Source organism: Sabethes cyaneus, chromosome 3 (genome assembly GCF_943734655.1).
Source record: "Sabethes cyaneus chromosome 3, idSabCyanKW18_F2, whole genome shotgun sequence".
In the NCBI taxonomy this organism is placed as follows: domain Eukaryota; kingdom Metazoa; phylum Arthropoda; class Insecta; order Diptera; family Culicidae; genus Sabethes; species Sabethes cyaneus.
This window is the reverse complement of record NC_071355.1, coordinates 160091480-160115544: the sequence shown is the minus strand read 5'-3', so window position 1 is coordinate 160115544 and position 24065 is coordinate 160091480. Positions and strand designations below refer to the sequence as shown.

Genomic DNA, 24065 nt, shown 5'->3' with positions numbered 1-24065 from the left:
TTACGACGTGTTTATGAAGGAAGTTAGGGTTCCGCTAGCTTGCGTCCGTTTTACGACCGAGCAGGAATCAGGGTTGCCATTTTGAAATCTGTGTTTCTAGTTTAAAAATCTGTGAAAATCTGTAAAACTACCGAAAAAAATCTGTTACTAAATCTGTGCAACATAATTATGCTCCCATGAAGAAAAATTAGCATTTTAATGTTTTTGAACAATATGGTTTATGTAATATCATTCATACGCTTCGTAAATTTTGATTTTGATGTGCAGTAATTTCGGTTTTGTAACTTTACCTCCCGATTGTTTGTGCAATTTCGCTTCCAGTGATAAAATTGATAAACTTTTCTTCAACATGTAGCATATCTGTGAAAATCTGTGATTTTCAAAAATATCTGTCATCTGTGATCACAGATTCTGTGCTTTAAAATGACAAAAAAATCTGTGATTTTACAGAAAATTCTGTGAAAATGGCAACTCTGGCAGGAATCTCTCCAATCTCGCAAACACAGCAGAGCAAGAGGGGCAAGGGCAGCCAGCGGAAAAGGTAAACCGAGAAGTGAAGTAGGCCGCCCTCATGCCGCCGTCGTCGATTAGCTCAAGTGTCCGCCTGTTTGTTGAATAGCTTGAGCTGTAGCTAAAGTGTTGAGACATTAAACGACGGCGGTCGGATTTACGATTGTTTTACATTAATGGGTGTAAAACCGTCTCTACGGAAGATCCTTCCAGAGCAGCCCACGTCGTTGCATTGCGAGACGCTGCGCGCTGGTAGTCTTAATGTGTTGAATGTTATGACTTATTTATACAGGAATTATAGAAGACGCACCTCATATCATTTAAAGCAAAGGTATCTCAGCGTCATAACAAGATAAATATCGTATTTTTTCAACGCTTGTTCGAGAGGTGAGCGGTTTGACGGACAGGAACAGTCAACTACTGGCGGAGCATATCGTATGCACTATTAGTAATGGATCATTATGAAAATGTTTTTTACAAAAACCAACACAACTTTTAAGGTAAAGTGAGTTTAGCGTTTTATTTTGAAAATACCTTTTGTCTCGACTTATAATGTAATCAGGCATTAATTGAATAATTCTTAAAACGGTATTCTTTCTAATCAGGGATCGAAAAGGTTGACATTTTTTCTGTACATTTACCACAAAAAAAATTCTTGCACAAAATGTATAGAAACGATATGTATTTGCCGCTTTTTGTTTATAGTTGTAGTTTAGATATTGGTGTCATTTTTCTTTTCTCTAACAATCCATATTTTTAGTAGAGATGGAAAACCAACCGCCTTAGTGAAATTACTCGCATTCAGTGTTCAGTGTTCCTTCCAAAATGGTCGATCAAAAGATAGACGTCAGCATATTCAACTCTCTTGGGGCCTTGATGATCAGCTCCTTCCACGTTTTGACCACAAAACGTGGGGGGGGGAATGCTGCGTTTGAGCTTCGCCCAATTTTCTATTGGTTGCAGTTGACGGACGTTGGGATAGTTGATGATCGTCGGTACAGCGTTTCAAGGTCCAAGGCCTGGTCCGGCTAAAAGACCACGGCAACTTGGTAGGTTCCAAAAGGGTGGTAGTTCCAAAATAAGGCAGCAACTTCCGGTAGGTACTTCGTACTGTATCTTCGTATCTCCTCGTTCACCGTGAACCCCAAACGATACAACAGCAGCTTAAACATTCGTTTCGCGCTGATCGTCAGCTACAGGATCTTTTTCGGGAACTTGGCGCGGAAGATATAGTTAACATCATCGTTTACCTTCTTGGTCAGGGACGTAAAATACTCGGTCCTCTGCCAGTCGTTGCCATCCAGCGTCAAATAGTTTTCATCACTGATTATAACCACGACATCGAGCTTTACCGACACCTTCAGCCGATCTCTGGGCGATTGCCCTCTGCTCAAACACGGCCAGTTTCGACTGACGTTTCCGTATAAAAAAGTCCAGTTTAGCCAAGTACTTCTTCATCGTTTAGCCGGTTACTCCGACCTCTCGGCCCAAGGGGCGCAGCAATGAGATCGCCTTGCAATCGATTTTCATCTTCAGGTGCTCCGTGCCGTTCAACGCTTTCGCTTTTCTCACTTTCGTCTTTCTTGTAAATGCTAGATTGGCTCCATTCAGCGGGTACGAAGTGCTCACCATGTCCAACTTCTTCAATACGGGGTGGAGGTTGCAGTACGAACAAAGCATCGAGCGTAGTTGTTTAGCTGTTTTCGTGGTAACGTGGTGTGAAAAATCGTTAAAATCAGTCATTTTTCAATGCATATGTCATTGCTTTACACAAACGCAGGCCCTTTTTGGCGCCCCAAAGAGCTAGCGCCCCAAAGAGCTAGCGCCCTTGGCGGGGGCCAGTCTGGCCAACCGCACGCTACGGCCCCCAATAAATTACACTCTTAAATGGTAAATTGGTTGAATTTAGTAAAACTTGGTTAAAACTACTCAAAATGCCCTTAAAGTATACAAACTCAGATTTTGAGTAGTTTTTCAACCAAAAAATTGGTAGTAGGAACGCAAACGATGCCATCGTTATTTTGGCATTTTTTTTCGGCTAGACGCCTACCGCAAGACTGGTCACAAGAAAAAATATCAAATGTCTTCAATTTTTAGTCACCAACTAGTACATTTAACGACCCTGTTTGTTTATTAGAAGTCAACAGGTTTCTTAATCCTACTGACTACTTAAGAATTAATAGCTAGAATTTTAAATCAGGTTTTTAGCACGTTGCGGCTGACATCCTAGTCAAAGTAGAGCACGAATCCCCTGAAATAGCGTTGTAGCCCATTATAGCATCGAAGTGCTGTATATGCAAGAAGGAATAGATAGGTGTTAAGCGAGGCCGAGCTATGATGTCGAATCTTTCTAGAATCCAAGGGCAGCTAATCCGGGATATCAGAACATTTGATTTGAAGACAACTCTATTTACGTCCCGGCGTGCTTGCAGGGGGTCCAAGTTGATTAATCTGCAGCGCTGTTCGTAGCTTAGTAACCGAAGCGGCTCGTTCCATGGTAACCATCGGAGGGTAAAGCGATTCGATTCGGCTGACACCGTTTTGGTAATACGGGTGCGTAGTATTCGAGGTTGGAGCGAACCAACGCACAAAAGAGTGATTTTAAACCATAAATATCGTTAAAGTTTTTGGCGAAAGGCATAATGAATCCCAAGTTCCTGCAGACCTCGTCGACAACGAACGAAACATGCTGTTAGAAAGTCAATTTGGAGTCGAACGGTACCCCAAGATCTTTGAGTACTTTGCACGGCGTAAAGCAGTGATAGCCAAAGCGCGGCCCGCGGGCCGCATGCGGCCCTTCGTAATAATTCGTGCGGCCCGCGGGCTAATTTGAGGGATGGCAGACTTATGAATATTTTTTTTGATGACACAAGGGTCACTCAGTTCAGTCGTAGTCGTAGTATGCATATTGTAGATCTGATTGGTTTAAATCTTGTGGTGATTGCTAATAGCTGCCTATTTTACATTTTGTATGCGAAAGAATGGCCAGAGGTCACTGCGGCCCGCGGACTCATGCGGCGATCTGATTTGGCCCGTACCACGCTTATGCCTGGGCACCACTGGCGTAAAGGTACACTTGATAGTCGGTAATCAAATTTTATTTTATTATCGAGAATGTAATCACTTCACATTTGTCCAGGTATAGTGCCAAACGGTTGTGTTTGCACTATCCAGCGAATATCAACAGTTGTTCCTGGAGTGCAAGAGTGTCCGATGAGTCGTTGACTTTTGTGAACAGTTTCAAGTCGACGTCGAACACAAACCGAGGAGCTTTGAGCACTATGCTAACGTCGTTAAAATAAATAAGGAAAACCAATGGGCCGAGCTGGCTACCTTGTAGGACTCCAGAAAAGGCTTTCAGCCGGTTAGACGAACTCATCAATGGATACATTTATAAGACGGTCATCAAAGCAATCTATTGCGTAGGTAGTGGGTGTTAGTAGATTGGTAGACGTTGAGCGCTTGGCCAGGAATCCGTGTTGCTCGTCGGCGATGTATGCTGGATGGACCAGGGAATTTTTGCGGTCACAACGAGTTCGCTTTGTAGTTGTCTATGTTTCTTTTGTTCCCCTTATGTAGGGGAATAAATTTTATTGCTAATTATGTTGATATATGAACCCATTATATCCCAGCAAACAAACGTTTGGACAAACGATATAACAAACGCTTCCGCCATTTTGGAAGCCTAGTTTTAGGAGTTCATACAACATGTAATTATATGTAAATTTGTTGGTTGTGTTTAACGCCTGGCTGGGCAAACTTGGTGCGTTTTGCCCATGGGTTTTGGCATTTTGTAATGATTTGATTTTGACTCTTGCTAAAAATCGTCAAAAATAATGAAAAATACCGGTTTTTGTAAGGAAATTTTACCAGGAATAAGTGTAAAAAAGATCCCAAAGTCTTCTAGAGGTTGAAAAACGTGGAACAAACACACCGTTGCTCTGCAAAATGATGTTTTGCTTAAGCGGTGCGTTCTGCACCACTTTACCCTACTGGAAACATGCAAGCGGATTTCCAAACATAAAAAATGAGCTAATCGATGAGTTAAATAGACGTCGGATTGGAGCAACCAAGGTATCGATACAGTTCTTTAGAAAGATTGAACGTATGCCAACGGGTCCACTGGTTGTTGAGCTTTTTAACTTCAAGACGGTCTGCTTGATCATAGAATCGTCAGTAGTCAGGTTATAGACGGAATCGCCGAGATTTGGAACGCTGTCTAGCGCAGTAGACGCACTTCTGTTTCGGACAGCATTTCATCGATAAACAAGCTGGAGAATTTCCTCAAGAACTGTTAACAAACCATACCCAATTTGGGTGCAGTATTGTTTCCAAGGAACATGATTGATAGAAGACTGTCGTCTTTTCGTTGAACACAAACATATTTCTAGAATGACTTAGGATTACGCTTCAGTCTACACTCAAGATTGTTTAAGTATTTGCGGAGGCAGTGCCACCTAAATGTTTTGTAGCTAAATGCTTGTTAAAAGCTAGATATTGGTGATAGGGAGTGATAGGGTTTTATACCTTCAGTACCTCCTCAAGGCAGTCTTTTTTCAGATTTGAAGCGACGTAGCGTAGGTTTATCCAAAGCAGGTGCGGATCCATGCGTGCGTATAGCGGCAGTATTTACGTTATCCTCTTCCATGGCTACATGCATCGATACTATTCAATACACTTTAGATTGCGTCAAAATCGGCACGGTTGACAATATAATAGACGGATAGTGGTGTATCGGTCGTTTTGTCTGGTGTATGTTGATGAATCAGAACTAATAGCGGTGGATGTTGGAGACCATCCTTAAACGAGTGAAGCTGTTGCCAACATACATTCTGGAGCCTGGCTGAGAACAATAGCGTTACAAAGATCCAAACAGCGTCCGTTTTCATTGAAACAACTTGGTGATACTCGAGGGAAGAGTTACTTACTTTACTTTACTTTAGTGGCAACGGCCCGTTCCCGATCCTGCGCCGAACTAATTATGGTCCTCCAGTACCGTCGGTCCTGGGCTGCCGTTCTCCAATCCCCACGAACACCAGCTAAACGTGCATCGTCTTCGACAGCACTATGTCTTCAAGTGAAAACATTTCACTTTTTTGTAACAAAAAGTCTTCAAAATGAAGACATGTCTTCACTTCTGGCATCTCTGGACAGCACACACCCACTGGGTGCGGGGTCTGTCTCGGAGTCTACGGCCTCTTCCTGCTTCTCTGCTGAAAATAGTTTTGGCTACTCTTTCATCGGGCATTCTGGCCACGTGTCCAGCCCACCGCAGCCTGCCACATTGCACTACCTTCACTATATCAGCATATTTGTATACTTGGTACAGCTCGTGATTCATGCGTCTGCGCCACACTCCATTTTCCATTTTGCCACCAAGTATAGATCGCAGAATTTTACGCTCAAAAACCCCAAGCACTCATCGATCAGCTTCCTTTAGCATCCATGATTCGTGTCCGTAAAGGGCAACCGGGAGGATTAGTGTTCTGTAGAGCGCCAGTTTTGTGCGAATTTGAAAACTACGGGACTTCAGCTGGCTACGTAGGGGAACTGGGGGGAAAATGAACACCCTTAGCAACTTCGCCATTTTCTTCCCCAGGAACCATCCAAATGCTGATCGCACTACATGAATTGAAAGCTGGATTCATATTCCACGTAGCAATATATAAAGATGTTTAAAAAAGGACTATCTGTCATGAAAAATTCCTTTTTTTCGAAAGCGTCACATTCGAGCCTGATTTTTTTCATGTGGGTAAAATGAACATGCAGTGAGGGTAAAATGAACCTGTCATAGAAAACTAAAGTTAACATGCAGTTTGGATAAATTAAACATTATTTTACATTATCATAAGCTCTACATAAGCCGTAGGTATTTAACAAGGCTGTTGGAATTAAAATGGGAGTCCACAAAGTTAACATAATGTATCTTCGCCACGTTCATACAATGCTTGACTTTTAGCTCGCAGGATTTTCCAGCACTCGGTCATTTTCCGTCATTTTTCGAGAGACTCGATCATTTTTGTTGCTTGAATTGTAATTATTTCGTAGCTGCTGATAAATGGAAAGTAAAACGTCATGATACACACTGTTCATTTTGCCCCCATAGTGAGGTGTTCATTTTACCCGCAAAACACCAATTGTTTTCAAGTGTTTATTATAAACAAACAGTTGATAAAAATATTTGGAATTTTCGACAGATCCGTAGGATAGTGATAAGCAAACAACACTGAATGATACCAATAGTCGAAATTTAATTTGTTTATCCAAAATAGCTTATTTACTAATAGTGGAAATTACCATCCGCGTCAGATTTCTGCGAATATTTTTTACTTTTTCCATTTTTTCACATTGGAAAGCTTATGATCACCACATATTGTCTCAAACAGCTTGAAATACTTCTAGGAGAAGATACCTATTGATCTGGAATAGATTTTAATTGGTTTACTGGGAATTTGGCTGCCTGTTCATTTTACCTCCCCTGTTCATTATACCCACAGTTCCCCTAATCCGTAGAAAGCCCGATTCGCGGCACTCCAGACACAGCCGGGGAAGAACTGGAAACGTACGTCAGCGTGACATACTTGTCGCTGCAGTGTCGGAAAGCCCTAACTCCCACACTCACACGCAGGACCAGGACGACTGATGTACACTGGCGTCATAACCAGGGATGGTACGATCACTTTGGCTCAATTTTGATTCATTTGACAGTACCGTCTCAGTCAAGCAAAATTTGACAATGTTTTATATGGGACATTTGTAGAATTAGTTATTATCTACAACCTTTCTAAATAAAGTTAGGCTGTATCTTTTGTAGTTACTAGTTCTACAAATGTCCTATACACAACTTTGTCAAATTTTGCGCGGCTGAGACGGTACTGTCAAATGAATCAAAATTGAGCCAAAGTGATCGAACCATTCCTGTTCATTAGTAGCTAAGTGAACGTTCACTTGGCTACTAATGAGTTGCTAGCATTGTAGCACCGTAAATACAAAATTAAAAAGCCCAACTTTTTTCAGAAAAGTTGTAGATAATAACTAGTTCTTCACTATAACACTAGCTGTAAACCGCGCGCGTCGCCTCGCGTCTGATTGAGAGCAAATTGGAAGTACGCTATGTAACGCTAACGTTATGTAACTCTATGAGGTGCAACGACTTTTGCACGTCTTGAATGCAATCTGGTATGATTGGTTTGAGTCTTTGTTTAACGTTGGCGATTATTACCACGAAAATATATGGCGCCCCTCGTTTTGGCTACAGACAAGGCTCTTATATGTAGATTTTCAAATTCTGCTGGACTGATACGGTACTGTCAAATGAATGTGAATTGAGTGTGGTACAAACACAACTTCTATACAATACAAAGTGATTGTGTCATCGCTGGTCATCACTTTATTCACATTCTTTCTTTCGGTAGTTTTTTACAACCAAGAAAGTAATGAAACAAAGATGTCGATAGAATCCAAACAGAATGAGACCAGGCATGAAGAGGAAAGAGCGGAAAAATTAGGTAAGGGAGAGTCATTGATGCAACGCTTAACCCATTATGTCCTAGTGTATGAAATTTAATATGTGTTTTCAATGGAGCCCGGGTCATGATGGACTAAGAAGTTGTGTACCGCTTTCTATCCAAGCTGATGCATCCGCGGATCGAAATAAGGTATAATCGGAGTAAACTATAAGCGATTTCGAATCACAATGTTAGCATAGCTAAGATTTCTGAAAATATTGCAAACATGTAACGTAAGTACAGATTATCAATATGTTCAATAAAAGAAATGCTGCTTTTATTAAAAATTCAATTTGCTACCAGCCGTTAAAACCGCAATAGCAGACTTTAAAATCGAAAGAAAAGGATGTTGCCATAAACACTTACAATATTGAAACCAAATTAGGTCCTATTTATTACAGAAGCTATTGTCTAATGATAGATAATATATAAAAATTCGAAACTAAATTTACGCTATTAATGAGAAGAGCACTCAGTCTGTCTATCATCCATAATTTGTCTAAAATTCCATCCCTGCTTGGTTACACCATCACGTATCTATGCATTTCTCAAATGAACAACGTTCACGAAGAATCTGCAAGTGGCTGCAAGTCGGTACTTTCCCACTGGGTTGAGGGCAAATATTCACTGAATCGACAACGTCACACAAGCCTGAGCCATCGTACTTTGATGTGACTTCCTTTTGCCTTTCCATTTTTCACCCGCTTTCCTACCAGCTGCCTGCTTCGTCCGCTATATCGACACGCGATGGAAATTAAATTTTATCACACTCATTAGACAATCACATTAAAGCACGTTAAAATTTTGTACATAAAACCGCTAAATGTTCGTTGAAACTACTACTCAAAGCGAGAATCATTAACGAGATGACCGACCGGCCGTACAATCGAAAAGCTTCCCAACCAAAAACCATTTTAGAGCTTCGACTCCGTCGACTGCTACGACGATACCGGTGTTGATAACGAACGTACTGAACGGATCACATCATTCATCCTTTCTCGCATGCAAACACCTACCCACTCTGTACACTGCACTGCCCTGGAGGTATCAGTTTCGCGGGCGTGAAATGCACTGTTTATTTGCGATGATTTTATTGCCAGTTTGATTGCTTTCATTAGTCGCCGTAATTTAAATATTGGTTCGTTTTGGGACCCATCATATCCTATGGAGCCAGGCCAGTAGAGATTGCATTCCCATACGTCGATTCTCGCCGTGAAGGTTTTGCTGCCATGGGTGGTGGGTGGTAGATACCGCCAAAATTCGCAATCGAGAAGTTTTTCATGCTCTTCCTTAATTAATTAGGAACGTTCTCATGAAAACGACTCATGTACATTAAGCTTTCATTCCGGTTTGCATGATCTGTATGCATACGCACTCGCACAAAGAGAATATTTAATGAAAGGATAAGTAAATGAGCCTCTCGTGTGCAGGAAATTTTAGAACTGACAAGTTGATGCTGCTGAAGTTTTGTAATTAAAATCCAAAACTAAGTACAGTGACTGGTGTTACATACCCCATGTACGACTCAATGGGTATGATTGCGAAAGTAAAAATTAGTAAATGAAACAAACACTGAAAACTACTATTTGGCTTTGCCCGCAAGATCTCTCAATTTGAATTTAGTTTGGCTTCGTTTACGGTGATTATTATACTTGATAAATGCGAATTTATCAAATTTCTTTAATATTGAACGTTTTTGGTTCCTTAACTCGTTTTATGATATACACTTCGTGACGAGTGTGGCCATCTAGAACAATTGGTACAGTGCTTACTAGCAAAAGTTCGAAATATCCCACTTCCGGACATTTGAAAGCTGGAAACACTAATAGCATTCGGAAGAGAAGTTAAGAATCTAACCTATATTGAATCTCCATGCACACCTATCGAAACCATTGGTTTTGACTGAGTTGATAAATAGGCTGCCTACGAATCCACGGTTAGATGGGGGACTATATACTCAGCGATTTCCCAAAATTTCACTCAAAGCGTTTAGCGGTTTCGCCCTGATTATTAAAAACGTCCGACTGATTACAATCTACCCGAGCGCTCGGGAGTTATGCGGGGTTGACGCACTCCAAGAAAAGATTAAAGGCAGTGGAAGACTAATGTAAAACTTCGGAAAAACTGGAGCGACCCAAGTATGACATTTCGAATGACGATTCAAATACAGCCTGACAAGCCTGACAGGTCACGAAAAATGGCCATGCGGTACAAAACAACCTTGTCGAGTGCAAAGAACGACCTAAGCAAGAAATGCACCATAAATTGCTGCTTCTGAACCCGAAAACCCGACAGGAGCAATATTGCAGGCAATAATAACTAGACTATTACTTTAGGAATGTCAGAGGAACTGTTGAACTGTTGGGTCTGCCTAAGCAAAATCTTAATTGCGAAAACGTTTTTTCGCGGTTTACCTCTAAAAGGCTACTCAGACAATATATAAGCCCGTATCTTGATAGGGGTGGATAATGCAGGGTGGAATCTACTTTTGAAGAAACGAGATAGAAGGGAAGCTGAACCAGTAGCCATTAAGCACGCTTAGATTGGATAAAATTTGGTGGTCAGTAAGGATCAATAGGACTTCAACGATGTATGGTTGAGACTGTTGAGGATCGCGAGCTACACTCATTGGTTGAAGATAATTTTGCGGCTAAGGATACAGAGATTAACTGAAAAGTCCCCACGGAATCAATGGAAAAGCAGAGGTGCAATAAAGATTTTAGAAGAGGCGCAACGCACAAACGCGCTGGCCATTTCGAGACAGACCAGCTATGGGCCAAGGACAATGTGGACTCAGCGATTACCCAATGACCGAACCTCGTTTAAGTTTTTAGAGTGCCGGCTATCAGTCGATTCAGTGTTACAAATTGTCGAGGATCAGAATCTACGCTACGGGATACGCTCACAAAGCATCGGTAGAGGAGCTTCGCGATTCGGAATATCATAGGGGATGGTGCCTGCCAGTGGGAGTGATCCGCAATTCCAGGAAGTCGAGTGATCGGGGTCGCCTTGGTGACTTTCAGAATTACAAATTGCGCTCTCCTTGAAAAATTTAGGTGAGGTGATGGTTAGAATAGGGCCCCTGGTATAGAACTTATTTACTTACTTAAGTGGGTTGCCGTCCTAAGAAAAAGCCTGTTGAACAAGGTTTCTCCAGTTAACTCGGTTGTGGGCTACCGCGCTTCAATTCCTCGGACACCGAGTACTCTCCACCAGATCTCGCTCTACTCGGTCTAACCATCTTGCTCGCTGCGCTTCTAGTAGTCTTGTTTCTACCGGATTTAATGCAAACATCTTTACTAGATTCGCCATAAAGCTGTATGAGTTCATGGTTCATCCTTAGCTTCCATACTCCGTTTTCCTGTACGCCGCCGAAGATTGTTCTTGTTAGCACTCGTTTTTCGAAAACTCCGCAGGTCCTCCTCGAGTGTTGTCCAAGTTTCATACCCATAGAGAACACCCGGTTTAATAAGCATCTTGTACGCCTTGTGAAGCCCATAGTAAGCACAACTTCCGCTGATAATACACCTCTGAATCTCCTGGCTAATATCACTGCGCCGCCATTAACAGTGAGCCAAGGTAGACATATTCGTCAACTTCCTCATCGTCGTCGATCATTATACTACCGCCCAAGCGGCTTCGGTCGGCCTCGGTTCCACTGGACAATACGTACTTTGTTTTAGACGTATTTACCTTTAACCCAATCTTTTCTGCTTCGCGCTTTAGTCTGGTATACTGTGTATGGTTGACTAGATTTGTTGAAGATCGTACCCTGCGTGTTGATATCCGCTCGGTTCATTAAACTTTGTAGCGCTATCAGTTTGGCTCATTTCACATTCATTCACCAGTACCGGTTCAACCAAGCATGCCTTGAAAAAGTCATGGATAGTATATTTGTAGAACTAGTTATTTACAACTTTTCTGAATAAAGTTAGGCTGGATCTTGTGTATTGACAGTGCTACAATGCTGCTACCTCGTTGGTAGCCAAGTAAACGTTCATTTGGTTACCAATGGGTAGCAGCCGTATAGCACCATGACTACAAAAGATACACCGTAGCTTTATTCAGCAAAATTTCAGATAACTAGCTCTACGAATGCCCATACATAACTTTTTCAAATTCTGCTTGGCTGAGACGGTACTGCCAAATGAATATGAATTAAGTCAAAATGATCGTGTCATCCTTGGGCATGAGAGACCATCACCTTGACAATGCCCTGTGTGTGATTTAAATGATGATAACCGGTCCGGTCTTCCGGTCGATGATATCATATGTGGCTTTGAAGTCAACGAACAAATGGTGCATGAGAACTCTGTATTCACGGCTCTGTATCGCGTTTCATCTGGATAACATGCTTCAAACGCTTTTTAAAGACGTTACATGCGGCACGCACTACTTCCATCAGTGTATCATCTCATATCTTGTTGATAACTAACTTAAATTCATCCAAATTATGATATTTATAATCCTTGAGCTACTGCTGCATGTACCCCATATACAAAACTCCAATGGGTTCAAATCAGGAGAACTCGGAGGCCATTTTTCGATATGAAATCCGTCGGATTGGCTTTGCACCACATCTGCACGAAATTTGCAGTGTGGCTGGAGTTCCATCCTATTGAAAGTCGTAATCTTCTTCACCATACATTCCCCGAACGTAAGGTGTCAAATTTTGTTCTAAGACCATTTCCAGATAGTATTTTGCATTAACTTTCACACCCTTGTCAATAAATACAAGAGAAAGTTCCTAATAAGGAAATATCCTTGAAATACCTCCCCATACCATGACTTTGTGCTTTGGAACGTCCATGATCGAACCCGACCACAACCGATGATTTTGAGCATGATGCGGTGTTTGAAGAACAAACAAACTTCTCATCAGAATAGATCACTTCTAAAATACAGTGCCGACAGAGCATCAGTTTGCATCTTTCCTGCCGTTTTTGTTTTGTTGCTCCCGTTAATCCATAGATTTTACCTTTTTTGAATGCTTTCATATCCAGATCCATTTTCAAAATTCGAGGAAGAGTTTTCCTTTTGATATTCAGTTGAACTGTCATTTTCCGAGCGGACCGGTCGCAACTGCGTTGAATTCATTCTCGATCAACCTGGTGGCTTTTCTGGTCCCATTTTAATAAACTCCTCTTCGATACCATCTTTTCCATCTTGATGACCTCCTTAACTTCGCCTATGGTTGGGGAAGAGATGCTATTCACCGTTTGTTGCACCGTTGAAATCGCTATCTCCGCCGCCATGATTCTCTGCTTGGGCGCCACCCAGGCGTTCATCGAAGCGCTGCTTCCATCTATCGGTTACCTCACAATCGTCCGTCAAAATACTGCTACATTTCGGCTCACGGCACAAAGCGAAATCCGATCAGCTCCTGGTAGAACTTCCGCGTTTCCTGAAAACGATGCAGCCGCTCCATCTCTGCATATTCGTGCTTTTACAGGTAGCGCTTTTTCTCCCGGAAGATTTGGTTTCGCGGCATCTTGTTCTGTTTGTGTCTTTTCACGTTCTGATGTGTGGCACTGCGCATCTTGGCCGCCCCACATACCTGACGAAGCTCTCCGCTACACTAGTAATGGCTGTGTTGATGGTGTTCCAACAGTCCTCGAGAGGACCTTCGTCCAGCTCGTCCTCCTCCGGCAGCACCATTTCGAGTGAGTGCGCATAGCGGCTACATCGGGCTGCTTCAGCGCGCGAGATCTAACCGAGGCTGGCATCTGTACCGAACGTTGTTCACAACGGAGAGTTTTGGGAGTATTTGGGAGTACGAGTCAACGTTAGCGCTACGATAGAATCTGACGTCTATAATGTCTAAGAAGTTTGATTGGAGGATTGATAAACCGCAAAGCTGTGATTCCATTCAATTACATATTTTTGCAGATGCTAGCTAGCTGGCATATTGCTGTGTAGCATTTTTTTCGCATTTTCAACAATGGGCTGCCTGGATGCGTGTTGGTTTCAACAAAAGCAAAAATAAATCCGGCACTACCGCTTACAATTCCTACCGGACAATGAATTAAATGCGGTTTTTGTGGACTCATTCACGAACAGTCCTATCCTGGATTCGAACTTACTGTAAGTAAAATTAAATATTTTGTTGGTATAAATTGCAAATAGAACTATTTCAGTTCGTGTCACGCAAAAACGAATTTCGAAAAACTCTCTACAATAATGTTCACGCGCACAGCAACTGATTCACAGGCACATTAGTTTTGACGAATTCTACATGTTTTCGTTTGAACTCATTTGGTCCCCTGATTTGTACTGGCAACGTGTTACACGGTCTCACTCCTTTAAAGAATAGTGCATTTTGAGTGCTTACTATCAGGAACGATTTGCTGATCTTGTATCATACAGGTAAATGTCCCTTCCTCGCGTGATTCTGGAAGTAAAGTTTTCTGGTGCCAAGTACTTTGCAATCTTGTGTATCAGTAAGAATGAGGTACGTTACGTATTAATTGAGAGCCATTGTAGTGTTTGAAGCATGAGCAGAAGGGAAGTCCGTCGATCGTATTTCAGGATTACATGCATAATCTTATTCTGTATTTACTGGAGGCGACGTATTTGCTGATCATTGGCGAAAACATTCAACAAATTCAAAACCACCGCAGTCATACTTTGCTTCTTCTCCGTGTTCTCTTTCCATTCTTAAAGTACTAGATTTCAAAACCGAGACTCGTTAGACCTTTATCTGTGAAATCTCCATTCAGCTCATCTGGTTCTGCCTTTTCTTCTATTGAACTATATTGTATGTACTTTACTTTTGCTTGACAAAATAAATAAATTTATTTAAAAAGAGCAAATGGGTCATCTGAGCTAAAAAGGTTGAGTCAAACTTAAGTATGAAAAGCTGTTTTTCTCTTGCACTCTGGTCTTAAAGTAGATGCTTGATATATAGGTACAAATTGAATCAACGTATCGTTTGAGAAATATGAAAACACACGCCTCTATTCAGCATACCAGACTTATTCAAATCAGAAATTTCACTCCGATCAAAATCAAACTTTATACTATAACATACGTCGATCAGAATTCAGAAAATGGTTCCTGATTGGAAGCTTCCTACCGGGATGTAGAATCGAGGCGACAGTTTCAACAAGAACTCAAAAATCTTCAGTTATTAGGTATGTCGAATATACTAGGGGTCAATAGGACAGTAAGAGTCAAGACGTGGTTCTCAATTCAAAGTTTCATATTTGTACCGAAGCATTTCTGTAGCTAGGTGTCTGTAGACTAAGTGCATAAGGTCTTTAATATAGATCCAAACTGCGAAATCGTTTGTCAATTATAGCTGAAACGTAGTCATGCAACAAATATCACAAACTAATACTGCTGGTGAATCGTTTCAAGGTTCATAAGTATGCTGTAGTTACGGCATTGTTTGGCTCTAGAATGCGTGATGTACAAAATGTTTACAAATATGGGAAGATCCCTCCGAAACTATCTGTCAATCATTGTACATTATGCACATCGGATGATGAAAGAAGTCTTTACCACAAACAACTCTTCTTGGCACAGTTCTCATCATTAATGCACTTCCTTGTTTACCAATGATTGCATAAACAATTCGATGCGCAGAAAAACTGCAACAGCTGTTGCTGCTACATCTGTGATTCTCCAGCTGCTATTCTGCCTTACTACTGAAATGTTAGACTTTTTTACTACCTACCTTCAAACTAATCTGCAATGCATCTAATAATACTGTGATTGTATTGCCCAAAATAGCATGGCGGGAAATTTGCGGACACAGGGAGCACGAGTTGCGGTAAAGCTGCACCGAAATGACGACCGCTCTGTAAAAAAAGATATACATCGCTGGTGATTGTTTACTTCACTAGATAAATAAACAAGCGTACCGTTTAGAAACCTCTGAGTTCGGTTCCATTCCAGTTTGAACGACATCAGCGATTGTCTTCAATCCATCTAGGAGCCACATTGACTGAAAGTCGACCACTTCCGCTTTGGCCATTAATCGCAGCAATTGGCCAAGGGGACGCTCCACTCCCAGAGGACCACCACCTTTAACGATAGTACCTAACAGTTTCGGCACTTGACTTTGCTTCCGAATTTGTGGTGCCAAAGGTTGCATTTCCGCCAAGTACTGTTCCGCTTCCTGAGCCATTCGCAGCCGCAGTTTCTTTAATTTCTTTTTGTTAATCTTAGCACTGTTATTATCCTTATTGCTCTTATCACTAACACTGAGATTATCATCGTTTTCGTGGTCTTGCCTGTTTGAGTTGATTTCATCAGGGTTCCGAGTTGGAATGGTCAGTTCAACTGCTCGTTGCCGGATATGTTCGATATTTTCCTCGTGTCTACGAGCTGACTCTTGCTGCTTCTGAATTATCTTTCGTTGCAATTCCTCAGTAGTTGCCTGCTGTTGCGCTTGCAGCGCAAGAAGCCGCTCCTCTCTATCGCGTGCCTTTTCTCTGGCGAGAGCCTGTCGTTGTTTTTCTTTTTGTTCCTGCATTTTTCCAACTCGCTTTTCTCGCTCCCGGCGATTTTCACTCATTATTTGAAGCTTCTTCTGACGTTCCTGCTCAATTTCCTGCCGCCTTCGTTCAACCGCCGCCTCTTTAGCTGCTTTCTCTTCAGCCCTCTTCTGCCTTTCGGTTTCCAGGTCCTGCAGCCGACCTTCTTGCTCTTTACATGACTCTATGAAATCTAACCTCTTGTTTTGTGCTTCTAAATTTTTAATAAAAGCAATTTCCTTTAATTTTTCCTCTTCGTCGTGGGCTTTTTTAATTTTGTCTTTCAGATATTGAGTGCGATTTTCCGCTGCACGCTGCAGTCTTTCCTCCATTCGCATTCTTTTTTTATCAATCAACTGCTGTTTGGCGGTCTTTACGTCTTCCACTCTTGCCAGCAAATGCTGAATTTTGAGAGCCTTCTCCTTTTGCAAAGCCTGCCTCTTCTCCAAGGCTCGGGTTTGTTTTGCTTGGTATTTTTTCAGTGTTTCATGCAAGGATCTCCTCCGTGAAGGACTGGACAGCTTCGCATGCAATTGCTGTGCTCTGCCTGGATGCCGGGCCACCAAGGCTTGCAATGTTGCCAAAGTTTGAGCGCGCTCAACCCACGTCATTTCTACGATGGGGGAACAAAATGGTAACTTTAGAACGTAGTTAAACATAACATGATAGGCACTTACCAGCCAGCACCGATTCGTACCGCATTTCAAGGGTCATTTCCTCTTCATCCATTGAACCATTTACACTAACGGGTTCTAAGTTTTCCGCGCTACTTTCGTTATCCTCCAGATCAATGATAGCTTCACAATCCGTCTCATCTGTCTCAGTATCAACGTCAATTTCTAAAAGTAAAGCAGCAAATTTTGGTTTGGTAAGAAATAAACGATAAGAATTAACTTCAGAAATCTGGCTTACCCGTATTTTGCAGCTCCCGAATTTGAGCTTCCAAGCTCTCCTGCTCTTCCAATAATTTACGTTGATCTTCGTCACTTTCCATGTCCTCCCGTTCCTCTAGTTCATCACAACTGGACAGATTGATATCCGGCCGATGTTCGGACCTGACGCAGTTGGCGGTAATCGTAATGCCGTCACCACAGCTTTCTTCGTCGGCTAGATCCGATGATTCCAAGCATTTGGCGTATAGGTTTTGGATTGTTGACGACACCAAATTGGTTTGAATGTTCATATCCACTTTGTTCAGATGAGAAGCCAAATCTTCCTGCTGTAGTAGTGCTGATTGCGTCGGAGATGTTTTTGACAATGACGGTGCTTCGTCGGTTTTGTCTAGATCTGTTTCCGAGGACGGTTTCAATTTAAGTTTTTCGTTGCGCAAAAACTCTTTGTGAAGGGTTTTCAATTTTAAACCCGTCAAGTCAGATTTTTGTCGAGTAACAGCCAACCCGTTCGTCGTTACGGTTGCTGTTGCCGTTGGTTTATTCTGTGATGATTGTGAAGCCCCATTAGGATTGGATTTTTTTGTGGCTGCTGGTGCTGTTGTTGGTCGTTTCAGCACAGGGGCAGTAGTAGCTTTACAAGGGGGATTTTTCGGTTTTACGTTGGCCAAAGTTGGTGCTTTGGATTTTGACTCAACCGACGGTTTCGAAACGGATGCTAATTTGGAGGGTTTCTGCTGTATCTTGGGTTGTTTACCAATGCTTTCAGTGGATTGTTTTGTTTCACCATCTTCGGTAGGAGCGTTCTCATCTAACAGAGAAAGTGAAGGCAAACTTGCATAACCACTGGGTTGATTGAAGCGAGTAGCCCAATGTAGACTGGATCGTCGCTTATTTTTAACCGTGTACCACCCGTCATTGTTGGTGGCTTCTGACGGGAGACATTTAGGTTCCGAACGTCTGCTGCTGGTGCTTGCTCCGCTTTGAGTTCGGTTTTTCAAGGATTCATTAATCGAGCTTCGGGATCCCAATCTATCAGTACTTGCTTTTAAAGTTGAGGTAGAACTATCAATGTCATCGCGAGATATTTTTCGAGAAAAAGTTAGTCTGGAAGAAGCACAAGCAGATTTAACTTCATTTTTTCGATTGTTAATTTCTATCATCGTCTTCGAACGAGCCGAAAGTCTCGAGGCAGTATTAGTTGGTATAGTTTTATTCTTTGTAGAGTTGATTAACGACCGAGCTCCGGACTTCATCGCGGTCGAGTGTATATTAGAAATAGTTGCACTCTTCGCAGGAAGCTGCACCATTTTTGTTTGACTCTGAGTCAAGCTAGACATAGTAGCGGACAAACGAATGCTGTTAGTGGCCGTTGAAGGGGCTTTAAGAATTTTTGTTGGAAGAGCTTTCGATGGTAAACCTGGTTTGTTTTGTAAAACCGGCCGTGGTGCTGGTTTTATTGCATTATTTACGACAGTGGCATATTTCGCAGCAGGTGCGATAGTTTTCTTTGTCAGCAAATCTGGTTTCTCCACATTTTTGGATACTTCAGCAAGTTTTTTGTCTTCCTGAATGCCATTTTCACCAGTTTTACATTCCTGTTCAGTTAGATTCTTGGTGTCAGTTTCAAGCTGCAAGCATGGTTCTTCCTGTTTACAATACTTTTCCAGATACTCTGCCAGTGTTAAATTTTCATCGTCTAGATTTGTCTGCGTATACTGATCCAGTTTCAACACATAATTCTCTAAGCTGTTACATGCTACTACGACATCGAAACAATTTTCACCATTTAAAGGAGGTTTCCCATCTGGAGAACAGTTTTCAACAGTACAGGGCCCAATTTGCTTTAAAACGCCTATTTTTCCAATACCGGTTCCTTTTAGACTAGTTCCGAGACTTTCCGTTGAACTGAAATGCTTTTTCGGGGAATTTTTGCTAACACTGAGCTCCTCGTGCGCATGGCTTGGACTATTCTTGCCCGAAAAGCTTGGACTTGATTTTCCAGATAGACCTGGGCTGGAGATTGGTTTTCGAACACCTGAGCATGAAATATTGATAAAAAATTATTATTGTTCGGTTGTCGGCTAGTTACGGTTAAACTTACGCGGTGCTGGATTACTCTTTCGCACCTCCCAAGCCAGAGAATGAGGACGTTGCGGTAAAGGGGTAGCTTCGTAATCCCAAGACACTTTGAACCACTCAGCCAATGCTCGAAAATCGCGTATGTAGTTTTCAAGCACCAAAATCGCCTCTTGACAAGAAGGCAAATTTTCGTAGCACTCAACGGTTTGATAAATTTCATTTACCTAAAATAGAATAAACTTTAAGTTAATAGAAAAAAAACTAGCAAAATTAAACTTACTGATCTTTGCAAATTTCCGAAAAGAAACGCCCAATATCGGGCTTGAAGTTCGGATTTTTTATCTCTGCCCGTGGAAGCGGAACGAACACGGGGTGCCGATGATTTGGAAGTTTTACTCTGCGTTGCACTTTGAATGGAACGGGGTCTCAAATTCACCGGTGGTTTGCGCACATTGTAGCTTCCTGTAGAAGATGATTCATGAGTTTTAATTTGCGAACAAGAATCGGCCTGTGCGATCGCCGTCCCACGCAATCTTTTGAGCATCAGTGACGACACTCTAGAACAAACTTACTTTCGTCACCGTCATCAGACAGATGGTAGAAGTTTTTCGCCTCCTTGCCTTCCTGTTTAAAATACCGTCGATTTTCCATTTCCATCATATCGGATATTCATTGATTTTTGTCGTGCCAGTAGTCGATCACAGACGTACAGATAATTTATGCTTTGTAACTAACTTTAACTGTTAACCACTCGAATGTTTTTTTATGAATAAGAAGACACCTAACGGTAATGCTATTAGGGATCACAGTGAACTCAAGAGGAAACAAAACGTTACAGTACCAACTTATTTGAAAACTTATTATTAAAAGAGGAAGTAATACACGATTTTCCAACGCGACATGCAAAAACTTAATGCAGTACAAATAGTAAATAACAACAATCTGGCTTAGTATTTGCCTTGATGCACAAAGAACCTAAACGAAAATAGCCTGAACACCAGAATGATCAAAAACTTTTTCTTCGATGCCAAAACCTTGTTAAATCGACATAAAAAAGATGTGGAACAAAGCGAGCGAGGAAACAATAATAATTTATTTTGCTTACACTTCGCGAAATTCGACGGACGGTGGTTCTGCTTGTTTTGACTGTCAAGTTAACACCCAGTTCTCTTTTACCCAGAGTTTCGTAGCTTTCACATGTGTGATGTGAATTGCAGAAGGTGCGAAGCAACCAAACATCGAGATTGGATGTTAAAAATAATAAACAAAAACATAATCTTTTTAAAAACTATACTAACTTCCTGAATATTATTTGGAATTGCGTAAGAACAATAAGCTTTTAGAGTACAATACAGGCAAGTGGCAGTTTGACGTATAATGTTTAATAATGTTAATAACATTAATTATTGGCAATGCAAAACGAATATATTGCCGCACCTCTTGTAGTGAACGTTGGAAAGCAGAGCAGAAAGCACCAGCTGTAAAGCGAAACGAGCGAAACACTAAAAAAAAAACAAAATAGCCATAAAAATCAAAAGTTAAACAATATTCAGCTATGTGAACACTGCTTCTTTTTAGCATCCCATAAAAAAATCTGTTCCACGAGGCAAGACACTGAAGGTACTACCCAGTAAACCATTTGGTTTGTATATCTCGATTGCAACTGAGGTATACGAAATCATATCTGAACGAAAAAGTTATATTTCACGCCATATAAGAACATATATGTACCAAAGTGGAGGCAATATACGTGCGAAAATTTTGACAACTATTTGTAATTCTATTTTGCGCAGTTTTTATAACACGCAATTAAATACTCCTGAATATACGATAAAAATATAATCAAATATTGCAATTGTCTATCCTGCTTTATAATTCACAGTCATGAATTGTATATGAAGACACGCACGACTGCAAAACAACTTATTGTTCACTTCGATTTGACATACTCTAATCATTATACAATTCCAATGTGAAATTGACATGAAAACAATTTAATGTGAACTTTCTATTACGATTTTGTGTTATCTGGGTAGTACACTGTTTGCTGAATCATCCAATATTTGATCTATTTCTTCAAATAAATTTGAAAACCCGTGTACTGACCCAACCAAATATTCGAACAAATTTTATTTTTCAAAATGTCGCCGAGCTTTTCCAATAAAATTTGGCTGTTTATAAAACAGTGTAATATGCCAATCAAATTAAATTTGTTTTCGTAACATTTTCGCTGTTCGCTGGTTTGTATGCTTGAAACTTATCGAAAAGCTCACAATGTTTATTATTTGAACTGCTGTCAAAATCGAATTTGGTACAGGAAAAATAGTGCAGAAAGGAAGGTTTGCAAAAGGAAATCTGGAATAAATCAAGACATTATTGAATCAATAGTAAAAAGTTAAAAAAATTCATGAATAATGAGGAAATCACTTTATAGACCTGTTTTTCGAACATGATTTGTTTAACGGGAAATTAGCAGTCATTAACTTTTCGTCGGAGAGCCCAATTTCGGAAGCAGTTTTTGGACCCAATAGCTGGGGTCTGGTTGTAAAAATGTAAATACTGCCTTCTTGCCAAACTGAACACAGCGAATATATTTTCATGAACAGAATGTTTGTTTCAAACAAAAAAAACTGCTTCTGAAATTGGCAGAATCGATGACGACTAATTTCACCTTAAATACCCTCTAAAATTAGGCACTAACGTATATAATACTACATATGTCAAACATTATTCTAGTAAATCTAGTAAATAAATAGTCAGCATGTAAACGTTCATTTCAGGATCGAAAGGCTACATTCTGTTTTTGTTAACATGGATAATCTACTGGAAAATATGAACAATAATTGTATGCATATCCACCTTTTCGCGCGCTTAATGGCGGCTAATGGGTACAGTTTTCGACAATATTTATTTGCTTTTGGGAACTCCGCTTACGTATGCTTGAAAGTTCTACAACAACAATTGAGGCTAGAAATATCAACTCGAAGTGAATAAAGTTGCCAAAGGCATGCTAACGTTCTACGAAAGTTGTACCCACTAGCTGCCATTACGCACGCGAAAAGGTCGATTGGACAAAAGCGACACGGCTGACATTGGTATTGATATTAGTGATGTCCGAAATTTTCAAATATTCGATTACCGATTAATCGGTTAGCGTTGTAGGCACTGATCGATTAGTCCAGTATTCGTACCAGTATAATATTCGACTATAAATATTCGAATATTTCGTTAAATTATTCGATTAATCGTACGATTATGAACGATTTATGGCGATTATTTGTATTTTTTTATCCCCTTTGAACTATTCGATTAGTGAATCATTCGTGCCGGCAGTATTTGATTATAAATTATTCAATTATTTCATGTTTTAATCGATTACTCGATTAATCGAGCGATTACTGGACATTACTAGATATTGGTATTGTATTCCTTTGTTGATTACAATACCAATATCTTTGGTACGGCTTATCAGTAAGTGACATGGCCGGTCAATCTGAAACGTTGGTAACGGTAGAGACCGAAGTGAACATGTCTGATGGGGACGGGGAGTCATCCCAGTCCCAGTCACAACATAAAAAATCGAAAAGGAGAAGGGTGCTAGTGGATAGCTATTGTGGAAAGTAAGTTTTAATTGAAATCAAATTCTATCCTTTTCTACCTTAACATTTTAACATTCAAAAATAAACATATTTTGCTGATGCCATTGTATATAGGCTATAGCGAAACGTTTTATCGCCCCGAAGAGGTACTGTATGGGACTACCCTGCATTTCATATCGGTCTGTTGTAAAACAGAATTGCACATCTCCTTATTGATCCCGTTATTCCTCATCCGGTTTGATAACATACGCTTAACAAGAGTCATGACCTTACTGAGCAGCGCACAGGAATCAATGTACTGCTCGAGCATGGTTATAAGCCGGATCAGTTATCGCATTCTTCTACAGCAACTGCTTGGCCAATTTGTACTGAATCTTCGAACAACCATTCTTGGCAAGTAGTAAAAGATTATTTATCTGTGAGAGAAATTGCATTTGTTTAAAAAAATTAAATTTTCCACCCTGAACATAGCCGCATTTTCTAAACAAGTTTGTCATGTCAAAATTAAGGAACTTCACCATTGTCTCAGCAATTTGCATTTTAATGTTCACTCTTCTGCCTTCCTGGTAGCATTTTTGCATTTCGCGTTTACAAAGCCAAAACACAATCTCTATAGGGTTATAAAATGGGCAATATGCCGGAAGAAAAATTGGGTATATTCCAAGTGACCGTAAATATTCGATAATTTTTGCACTGCAATGAATTTTGGCTCCATCCATTATCCAAATGGAGTGTTTTCCAGGGTAATGGTGCACTAAGCCAGATTGTAGTGCAAATCGCTTACAATTTTTAAAGAAAATTAGTCTCGTGAATGTGCCGTTTGTACTACATGAATCGAGCATACCTCGCTGTCCGATGAAGCACAACAGAGATTCTCTAGCTCTTCGTAAAAACTCTCCGCGAAAAACCAAGCGTTGACCTTTCACGTCGTAACCTCTTGAACGAAGCATGGAACGGTTATCGAATGACACCTCATCCAAAAAGACGAGATTTGAA

The 24065-nt window shown here is 40.8% G+C and overlaps 1 protein-coding gene across 1 annotated transcript in view; it reads right to left on the bottom strand.

The window, feature by feature from the left end:
• LOC128741779 (S phase cyclin A-associated protein in the endoplasmic reticulum) overlaps window positions 1-20532 on the bottom strand; it is a 97485-nt gene extending 76953 nt beyond the window's left edge. The window contains exons 1-7 of the mRNA XM_053837813.1: window positions 20043-20532; window positions 19751-19932; window positions 19493-19694; window positions 17411-19426; window positions 17176-17337; window positions 15884-17111; window positions 15697-15820 (exon numbers count right to left, since the gene is read on the bottom strand). Coding sequence (XP_053693788.1) covers window positions 15697-15820; window positions 15884-17111; window positions 17176-17337; window positions 17411-19426; window positions 19493-19694; window positions 19751-19932; window positions 20043-20130 — 4002 coding nt within the window. The 5' untranslated portion in view covers window positions 20131-20532. The remainder of the gene's footprint in view (window positions 1-15696; window positions 15821-15883; window positions 17112-17175; window positions 17338-17410; window positions 19427-19492; window positions 19695-19750; window positions 19933-20042) is intronic.
• Window positions 20533-24065: the final 3533 nt, after the last annotated feature.